The following is an 11,172-nucleotide window of genomic DNA, read 5'->3' as shown; positions in this document are numbered from 1 at the left end:
TCTTAGTAGTGGAGAATCTTACCTCTCTAATTTTGCTATCATAAATGACATAGTCCCTGTTTCTTACATCCATACACGAAATTGGTTTGATCTATTAATAAGTTCTGCTTGTGGGTTAATCAAGTCCATGAATTTTAATCAATCCTGCAACTGAATGCGCAAGGGTTATTACAATTGCTTGTTTTCGAATCTCTGCATGTTTAAAAAAGCATTGTTACTTTGTGCACACCAAAATGAAATAATTTTAAAATGAGGACTGTTTTATCCAAAGCAAGTGAAATACGACCCATGTGTTACAAATTGTTTTTAAGTAATTTTAACTCACCAAGTTCAGGCATTGCAACAGCTATAATTAGGCTACCACAGTGCATTTGTGCCAGAAATAAATGATATGTATGACGAATAAAAAGGTACTGGACTTACTTGACAACAGTAAATGCACTGTCACTGACCCCACAAGTTTATTTTGCCTGAAAATCCTGATGAGTCGTGAATCATCTGGTGTTTGACCCTTTACCTGGTTCTGCCACTTCATACATATGTTACCTTATTGGCTTTTGACATCATCTAGATTTACAAAATCCTTGCTGTAATGAATACTAGAGTGTTTGTTTGTTGTTGCAAAAACAATTTCAATCATTGATGTCTATAGCTGAAATTTGTGATAAATTACACTGGTCTACAAAAACAAAAAAAATTTTTGTTGCATGAACTTTGATGATTGATTTAGGCTAAGTTTTGGTTGCTGAATCCAATTGTGAGCTCAGAATTGCTCTATCACGTCAGGTTTTTTCGCTGCGCATTTTCCCCAATTTCATAAATTGATCAAATTTTGACTTTCATTAGCGACGGTACGGTGAGCGTATAACAGCAACAGATCAAATATTGTTATTGAAATCATCTATGATGAAACCTTGGCTGGAAGTTTTGTTGTAGCACAGAATGACAGAGTTTTTAGTAAACTTTAATCTAGTTGTTCTCAATCTTTTTTCAATCACGGACCTGTTTTCGAATTTCGAAAATATATGTGGACGCATTCATTTTTTTCTTTTGTATCTCATTACTTAGTTACCATCTTTATACATCGCGCTTGGTTTATACATCACGTTTGGTAGCTCATTACTGAGATACCGTCTTTATCTGTATACATCTGCCCTGGAGACTTAAAAAGTAGACTTAAATGCTATTTGTGACAGCACCCTGCTCTTTAGTAAAACGTAAACATTGTCAACAATAAACATAACATTGTTCGTATAATGTAAAAGAAAATTGACAGCTCAAAACGAAGCCTGAAGTGTGTGTTACTTCACCATGGAAATAAATATGCATCGATTCCAGTAGGACATTCTGTGACACTCGAAGAAACGTATGAAAACATTAAGGATGTGCTGGAAACACTGAAGTACAGTGATTATGTCTGGGGATTATGTGTAGACATAAAAATAATGAACCTTGTTACAGCAAATAACCTTGTTTTCTCTGCTACTGGGAGAGCAGAGCCATAGATGAGCATTGGATAAAAGATAAGTAGCCAGAAAGGAGCAGTTTAACACCTGGAGAGAAAAATATCATTCATAACCCGTTAGTAGATACCAAGAAGATCATCCTGCTGCTACTTCCCATCAAACTTGGGGCAATGAAATGGTATTCTAAGTCTCTTGATCACAATGGAGATTGCTTTAAGCATATCTGCTAAGCCTTTCCAAGTCTCAGTGAAGAAAATAAAGAAAAAGGCTGTAGTTTTTAGTGGCCCACAAATAAGGCAGCTGCTCAGAGATCCAAACTTTGCAGCATCAATGAACACAGTTGAAGCCAAGGGCTTGGAATGCTTTTTCTTTAGTTGTTAGTAATTCCTTTGGCAACAGAAAAGCAGAGAACTATCGAGACCTCTTAAAATAAATGTAATCCAGCATACAAGAGAAGAAATGCAATATGAGCATAAAGCTACATTTCTGAAAAATCATTTAGATTACTTTTCCGAAAACCTTGGGGACTTCAGTGAAGAATAAGGTGAGCGCTTTCACTAAGACATTAGAGTTATATAAAAGAGCGCTACCAAGGCTGATGGGACTGCCACATGATGGCACATTACTGCTGGAACTTGAAGAGAGAAAATTACACCACTACCCATAAACGAAAGCCATTAAAACGAAAATTTTCGAGCTCTTAAAGATTGTGGCATTTCTGTATCATTCAATTGATTGTTCAACGGCTAGTTTCTAGTGATGTTTTTTAAATGATTTCGAGGCTTTGTGTTCGTGTTTTGCATGATTAAGCGTTCCGGCAGTTTTGATTAAAACAACCTCTACATTTCGAGGCGGTTTCTGATTTGCGGTATTATTTATAATGAACATATATATTATCTCAAAAACGTGATGTGATAGAAAAAAAATAATGCCAGATTCGGATTCAGCGCCCCAAAATTAGGTAAAAAAGACCCCAACACAGTCTGCCGCAAAAATCGTGTTGACCAGTGTTATCAATCCTTGAGTTTAGAATTAATGGCTTATTGTCAAAGTCTGCATCTGCTTTGCTTTGTACCTGAATACAGAGGTGGGCAGTACTGCAGTACAATATTGCAGAATTACTGTACCACAGTACTTTATAGTACCGAATCCCTGTAAGGAGTTAAGTCAATCTTGGTACTTTTAAAATGATTACTTCAAGCTTTTGAGAAGTATGTTTTTAAAACTTAGTACCAATTTTAGCTCTCTTTGTTCTTTTTTGATATAAAAATATCTAATCAAGTCGCAAAGAATAAGTTGACATATTTTTTAACCTGAAGTAACCGTTAGCGGGGTCATAATAGCAGCAAAAATTGCATTCACAACTGGATCCGCTGTACAAAAAGTACCGGTACCGAGTACTGGCAAAGTACTTTATTGAAATTGTACTGAAAACCGGAACCGTCAGTATGTTTTTTGCCAAGTACCGGTACTGTTACCGACGGTGCTTTCAAAGTACTGACTACCTATCTCTGCCTAAATAAGTAAGACATTTGTTTTATTTGGACATTTTTGCTTTGTTTTGTTTCCATATTTTGTAAAGCATGAAGTCTTTAGAATGTTTTGTGTTTCAATTGAAGTCTAGTTGAATCCGGTATTTAGGCGGTCAATGACTGAATCCCTCTCTTGATTTCATACTTTCACAAAAGAGTAAAAAATACATCTTAAAAATGTGCAATTTATGCATTTCGCCTATTTCATTTAATAATAATCATAAAACACTGTGCAAAAGTTATACACACTTAAAGTGTTAGGTTTGATCACCATTTGAAAATGATACTCTTCACATGAAATGTAGTTATGTTTATAAAATGTTTGTTGGATCGAAAACTTTGTAAAAGAAGAAAAAATAATTATCATAACATGAAAAACTCACCAGTCTGCACAATCTCTTGTTTAAATTAAACTCCAACTTTTACGTAACACAAGCTTTTGTTGTATTGATATGTAATGAAATACGTTTTTTTCCAGAGATTTAGTGTACATACCAATATCAAAAGCTAAAAGCCTTGTGCAAAACTGCTTAAAGGCAGTTGGTGCAAAGGAATCACATGCTGAGGATTTGGCTGATGTTTTAGTCGCTGGTGACCACAGAGGACACTATAGTCATGGATTAAATCGACTTGGTAAAAACATTTAAAGATTCTTGGATGCATATTGATTACTCTTATTTTTCCAGAAATGTTTTAAAATGCCAACAAATAGAAAAAGAACTGTATTACCAAGAATAATCACAGGTTCATTCAATGTAAAATCAGTCAAAAAACAACGATATTTGTAATCCAAAGTGTATTTTATCACAACTGGAAAAGCACTTGCAGAGTTACTGCGTTTTTAAAAAGAGCTGATTTGTTCTCATTCAATTGTGGTATGCAGTGATTTCTAATGTCGAAACTTTAACTTATTAATACTGCCGAAAAATATGTAGCCAACTCATATCTCTACAGGTGTTAAGAGGCTTTAAATTTTATTTGTTAATGAGCAGATTTTTCGGACAAACTTTCATTTCTTTCTTTTTAGTGTGAAAACTCATAAGCGTTTTGGTAACAAAAATCATCCACTTTTTAAAATCAGTCAAACTTAACAAAAGCTTTTTAAAGTCAAGTATCCGACTACTAGTTAAATCACTTTCTATTTGAGGTATCTTATGAAAGCTCTTTTTATATCGAATGTACTGAACTTAATTTTACAAGTGATACTTTGCCACAGACAACAAAGTGTAGTAGGTCAAGGCAGAGAACTAATTTTACCACAAACACGTTTTGCGTACCATCAGGTAAGCTGCTTTTCCTTTACTATTGCACATGGCTACAACATACACACACACAAACACACACACAGAGACACACATAATTACGTTTCAAGTTACTTGTAACCTGATCTTCTACGACAGTTGTAACATTGTGTTTTTGTGTGTTTAGATATGTATGTGAAAGATATTCAAACTGGAATTACAAATGGTGATGCTGAACCAATTACCGAAAGAGAGACTCCTGCTACCGCAATGGTTGATGGAAAAAATGTTCTTGGTCCAGTGGTTGGAAAATATTGCATGAACCTTGCAATAAAGGTCATTAACTTTTCATAGAATCATACGTAGCATTGGTATAAAGATATCGTCGGATTTCTCTGGTCAAAGGTGGTTCGGATGGTACATGAGTTATTAAAAACAAGAACGTGCAACCAAGTTCCCAAATCAATGGGAAAGTTATTTGAAGTAGGTGCACCGAGTATTTGCAGGCCGAATTTATTTTCTGATTCGGCCGAAAGCCGAACATTAAAATAGTACTAAAACCCTGTCTGAAAATTCATTCATTTCAAGAAAACTACAGTAACAGCGATTATGATTGTTGTTGCACATAACAAAAACAGATATAAAAATATACCATAAATATACCATATTTATTGACGTATCTTTCCGTTGCACGTTACAACTAAGTATAATTTAGCTATTATAATTCTTTAATTATAATATTTCGCCTTTAAAGATATCAAAATCATGTAGTTACAAGGTAGTCACGTAAGCGGCTTCTACTGTAAAAGCTTTCCGGTTTCTCTGCAGTAAAACGCAAGACAATCCAATACATACAGCATGTGGGCTGTGTGTGCTATATACACTACATTAGCCTTTACTCAATCTTCAAATATGTTCAACTGTGCTTTTGTGAAGTCATATTTGGAATTAACTTCAAGTTTATGGTAATGAGTATAGTTGTAGTCATAAGCGAAGTGCTACAGAACTCCTCCCTTGCAAGGAGGAGGCGTCAGCAATGGTGTTGACTCTGTCTATTCCTGACGTGCTGTATCAGTTATTGTGAAAGTCTTGGACTACCACTAACATTCTTTGAACACCAGCACCAGGTGTGTATGAGAGAGAAACTGTTGTAGGTGAATATCAGGTGTTCGGGAGCTTAGAATAACCAACTATCCAAATCAGAGGATGAGGGCGAAAATCCATTATAAAACAAATCATTTCCTTGAAATACAGTAGGGGGTGTGCGGAGGAAAATCGCTTGCATTGGTTTAATGAAATCACGGACTAGTATAACAGTTTGTGAACAGCATAGCAGTCAAGCGAAACTGTATCTGCATACTATGTACAGTAAGTTTAGTGTCAGCCAAAACCATTCCAATCCACAGCTTTTATCCAAGTTGCCAATGTTACTTGTTTGTAAGTACGTTTGTAAATAAGCCAAGTGGGATTTTTTCTAAAAGCATTTTTATTAAAAATAGCACTTCAATAATATTCTGCAACATTTCAATAACTCATCCATTTTAATTGTATCTAAATAGTGTTTTTTTGATGTGTATACTGTTTATCAGAAGTGTAATTACCACCAGCAGCTACCACATTGCTGGAGATGCTTGGAATAAAAAAGCAAAGCACTGGACAACATCCATCAACACCGTTGATTTCTCTCAATCGAGCCACAACGGATGTAGAATATTAAACTATGTTACTTGATGGCCCCTTGTATGTGTCCTTTCTCTGCAAACGTGAATACATAATCATCATTCAGCTGTTGAAAAACTGGATGCATGAGGGAAGGGCTGCAAGTTGGAGCTTGGAGCAAAATTGTATTTGACAACATCTGCCCATTACTCATGCTCTATCTTGAATCTGCTAAAAAGCCTTTACTGCATGGGTGTCCAACCCGTGGCCCGCAGGCCACATTTGGCGAGCGGGAAGGTTCTGAGTGGCCCGCACGGTATTTGTCGAAATGACTTATATTATTAACTGAATCGCCTACATAATTTATGGCGAACTTACATTCCGAGAAATTGGCATCTATTGTTTACTAATTTCTGACAGCCATATGGAAAACTCGCTTCGCATTGCTACATCATCCATCTCACCGAATATTGCCAAACTTATTAGAGAAAAACAGTGCCAAACTTCACATTGAAAAGTCGACGTGTAGTAAAAACTTTGTTGAATTTACTATATCTTCGTATGTTTGTTGTTCTTATAATTGTAAAAGAGGATAATACGTATTTCTCAGATTAGAATTTTGGGGTGAGGATTTTAATTAGAAATTAGCAGTAAACACTCAAGTGGCCTGCGCAATCATTCGTAAATCGCATGTTGCCCTTTGGCCAAAAAGGTTGGACACCCCTCCTTTACTGTGTGACTTCCTATCCTTTGAAAACACAAGGAAATCAGAAGCACTGCCTGTCCCCTTTCATATCCTTTCCTCTAATCAAATCCATAATCTTCCCCCACCTATCTCGTGAATGAATTGGATTTTAATGTGGGAAGTCAATCGGAGACCGTGTCATTTTTATGACCTAAGCTATAGCTTCGAGGCTTAGTAAAAGACCATCCCTGTAGTTTTAGGCTTTATACCTGCCTATGACACAGTAAGGCACGTCAAACTTTTAGGCCACAATGCCTTGAGATTGGTGTCCCACAAAGATCAATCCTGCCCTCTATCCTTTTCTGCCTCTTCAACATCCATTACCTACTGAACATAATGCATTCTGTAACCTTTTCATTTCTGTGACCCATTGTTACTTCACACAACTATGCCTTGATTTTGACACACATGTTCTCATAAATTCACATTAATTCTGAAGTAATAAAGAAATTGCAAAACACATACAGATAAGTCTACAGTTTTGTTGGTGAGTATTGTTATAGAAATGGAACAGAAAATGAGGTTGTTCTCTCTGTTGGATTGGTGTCTGGACAAAAACTCTTTTACTAAAAATTTGCCTAAAAGCAGTGCCTCTTTGAAAGTGGCTAAATTGTTTATTTCTTTGATACTCAAAGATTGTTGTGCATTGACGATGATTGCCATACACAGTGTGATGAAAGATCTACTGGTTCACAGTTTTTATCTACCATGATAATATAAATTCATTGAACACTACCTCCATGATAGCGTGGGTAATATGATTATATGGAGTTGACTTTATTGGGGTCAAAGTCAGATAATCAGATAGAAATGAAAGCTATTTTTACAGCCAATTTTCTTTAACCCAAAATAATTTTTTTGTGGCCCACATTCTGGGTCTCAGAATCACTGATATATATCATTGCCGATAACTATTCGTTGACAATGTAAACAGAGGTGGACAGTCAGTACTTCTAAAGTAATGAAGAACGTTACTGGTACTTGCTAAAAGATGTACTGAGTATTCGGTGCTATTTCAAAAAAGTAGTTCGGTACTTTGCCGGTTCTGGTGCTTTTTTACAGCTAGTCCTGTTGCAAGTGCAGGTTTTGTCGATACTAAGACCTCGCTGAAGGTTACTCCAGGCCAAAACATATGTGACCTTAATTGCTTGCATTTTTACTTGACATTTCTAGATTAAAAAGAGCAACATATGCTAAAGCTGCGACCTTACTGTTTGCAGATTTATTAGACATTTGTAGATTAAAAAAAGAACAAAATTACTAAAATTGGCATTAAGGTTTAATTAAAATGACGTTTCTAAAAGCATACTTTTCAAAACCTAGAAGTAATCACCTTAATTGTACCGAGTATCTGCGCTGACGTATATTTCTTGAAAAAGATAATTCGGTACAGGGTATTAGGTACTTTTTTTAAAGTACCAGTGTCGGTACTGAAAGGTACCGTGTTACAGTAATTTTATAGTGTAGTACCATGGTACCCACTTTTGAATGTAAATAAAACAATACTGTAAGACTAACATAGCATACTATTTTTGAAGACGAGGGCAAATTTGTTTTTTTAACTTAGTAGAGACCTGCTGCTGTTTCAATTCTCTTTGCTATTCACAGCATTTCGTTAGCGCAAGAAGCACAGTGTTTGTGAACATTAGAATACCAATCATCATAAGTCAACTGGTATATTCATTAACAAATATGCATTTTAAAGGTAGAGTCATTCCATGTATAATCAACCAATTTTTTTTAAATTTGTAACCACTACTCTTGGATTTTGATAATTTCAATATATGTTATAGACCTTGGAAAAAGCCGAAGATTAAAAAAAAATTTTGAAAATATCTCCAGGCGTTTTCGAGGTATTCAAATTTGAAATTTTCGCCACACGATGGCGTTTGGCTAGTGAGCACTGGTCACGCTTTATGATTTTCTTTAATATCTTTTTTTCTGAAGGTAGAATAATGAAACAAATGTTGAATTTACCATTTTTGGGGTCAAGGAATTCATTTAAGCACATAAAAAATTAAGATTGTACATTGCTGCTGGTTCCAGTGATAACTTTGTACTTCATCTTGGATTGTAAAAGTGTAATTCTCAGCGAAATCCAGAAAAATCACACAAGTATCATCTGTTAAAGAACTCTTTCTGGAGTTTAAGTATCTAGATTGGCATTTAGCTATGAATGAATGCTTTGTAAGATCATCCAAAACTCTTACAATTTCTTGAATCCATTCATATCTCATCATTAACACCGTGATAAGATCCATCGTGTCTGTAGACTTCCATTGTTGGCATTGGACTTCATCATCAAGTTCCTCATCATACTGTGCAAGCAAAAAGCCTTCTAGTGCTTGAAACCCAGGACATTGTTCACAACGATGCAACATGCACATTTTGTTCTCCGTGCTGCACACTATTTTGTCAATCAATGTTTTGTATGTTTTATTGTTGTTGGCAGCATCAACCAGAAGGATTGCATTTTGATGTTGGATGCACACACAGACAGAATGACTGCCTTTGGACGATACGGGGACACACCATTTGGGACGAAGTGAACAAAACTTTGAGAATCCAATCTTCAGCTCGGGATATTTTTCACAAAATGTGGCATATAATTCCTTCAAATTGCACAAAATGAGCCTCTTTTGCTTATGAACATTTTTGAAAACACTTACATAATCTTTAATTCCAGGCATTAAACGGGTAAATTCATCATTTTCATACATAGATGAAATCAAAATAATAATAAGAATAATAATAATAAAATAATAAGAATCAAAACAGGAGTAGGCAAAATTGAAGTTCAAAAAGGAACTCAAATTTACTGTAACCTCTCTCAGAGTGCACCTTTAGCAGGCAGTAATTAATGTTTTTGGTAAATAATCTTTAAACACTAGCAGTTGGTGCCTTGGAATTGCAACCTTGCATATATGCATGACCAGTTATACGATATTGCTCAAATCTGCATTTTATATCTTATAAGAATCTTAAAAATAGTGCTTGCTGTTAAAACCAACTTTATTCCTAAAGAACAAAAAACAAGTTTCCAATTTTTGGATACATGAAAATACATGAACCATGCTACACAAAAGTGCAAAAATTATGTTTCCAATGCGATTGCTATTTTTGTAATTGCATCGTAAACTTGAACTTTGACATCAATGAAAAAACTTAATTTACTCCATGAAGGAGGTGTGATATAGGTTTTTTATGTGCTTAAATGAATTCCTTGACCCCAAAAATGGTAAATTCAACATTTGTTTCATTATTCTACCTTCAGAAATAAAGATATTAAAGAAAATCATAAAGCGTGACCAGTGCTCACTAGCCAAACGCCATCGTGTGGCGAAAATTTTCCAAGGTCTATAACAGGGGTGGGTAAACTACGTCCCGCCGGCACTTGCAGAAACTCCTACTCATCACTTATTGTTTTAATTAAACAGGTTACCTGACAAAATATTATTCCCTTTACGAGTGTGTTTTTCTCTTCACTTTCAGTGCGTAAACACACACACGTCAGTCGCGCATGTATTGCAACATACACTTCTCACGCATTGCTTGATTCAATAGTTTGATCATAAAATACAATTACGGTAGCGGCTACCGTAGGCCTACCGTAACCGTAAAACTGTGAACAATTGCACAAGTCTCATTAAATTTTGTGATGATGATTGCATAGATTTAAACGTAACTGAGTGTGGAATACAAAAATTGTGTTTAATATGAATATGCGTTTATTTACACACCGGGTAAATTTTCCTACTTTGTAATGAGAATGTGCGGCCCGCCGGCTGCAACATTTTTTAAAATGTGGCCCTCAGTACAAAAAGTTTGCCCACCCCTGGTCTATAACATACAGTCAACCCTCGATTTAACGGACAAATGCGGACCAGCAGCAGTCCGTTGCTGGAAAAAGTCCGTTAATCGAAAATACCGTACTCCCACTACAGTGTACAGTCAAGTACTCTGCTATAGCGTAGACCATCTGTCACCGCAAATTCTAGCTTTTGCTTGGAAAACACGCCTACGATAAAACACTACAGTACTTTGATGGAGAGATGTATTACGCGTACCAAACATGTTTATACTGCGCAGATGCTCACGCTTAATAAACCAAATACTGTACAGTGCAACACAGTAGCAGTTTAAAGACACATGAAATGCGTTCCTTGTTTGTATTTTGTGTAGCCTGCGCGACTACAGTACATAGGTACATTTACAGTACACAACTTAAATGTAGATTAATCTGAGTCAGAGATGATCATCAACTCATCATGTCCATCCTCCTGAACATCAACCTCAGGGATGGCGGGACGATGACTGCAGCATGGGGCATCATTGTTCAGATTTTCAGGGGCAGGTGGGATGCGTAAGAGAGATGGAGACGACACAGATGGGTTGGCTGGAGTACCATGTTAAACAGGGCGGCTAGGGCCAAAGAAGCTGTTGATTTTTGTCTGGCGACCCCCCATATGCTGTTCTTTGATGATATGCTCCCTGATCATCCTGAGCTTCCCATATTGGTGCGCCATCTC

General features: G+C 36.0%; 1 protein-coding gene and 1 long non-coding RNA gene across 5 annotated transcripts in view; one reads left to right on the top strand and one right to left on the bottom strand.

The window, feature by feature from the left end:
• The window catches only part of LOC143449161 (uncharacterized), a 46,577-nt gene that overhangs the window by 10,098 nt on the left and 25,307 nt on the right, over positions 1 to 11,172 (bottom strand). The window lies entirely within an intron of this gene.
• LOC143448985 (putative oxidoreductase YjmC) overlaps positions 1 to 11,172 on the top strand; it is a 34,503-nt gene that overhangs the window by 1,402 nt on the left and 21,929 nt on the right. For 2 of the 3 annotated variants that reach the window (XM_076949106.1, XM_076949026.1), the window contains exons 2-3: positions 3,477 to 3,631; positions 4,427 to 4,575. In XM_076949106.1, coding sequence (XP_076805221.1) covers positions 3,477 to 3,631; positions 4,427 to 4,575 — 304 coding nt within the window. The remainder of the gene's footprint in view (positions 1 to 3,476; positions 3,632 to 4,426; positions 4,576 to 11,172) is intronic. The other variant, XM_076949176.1, reaches the window with a different exon arrangement.

This window comes from Clavelina lepadiformis, chromosome 1 (genome assembly GCF_947623445.1).
Source record: "Clavelina lepadiformis chromosome 1, kaClaLepa1.1, whole genome shotgun sequence".
Taxonomy (NCBI): Eukaryota; Metazoa; Chordata; class Ascidiacea; order Aplousobranchia; family Clavelinidae; genus Clavelina; species Clavelina lepadiformis.
The sequence above is the reverse complement of the archived record's forward strand: the minus strand, read 5'-3'. Positions and strand labels throughout refer to the sequence as shown.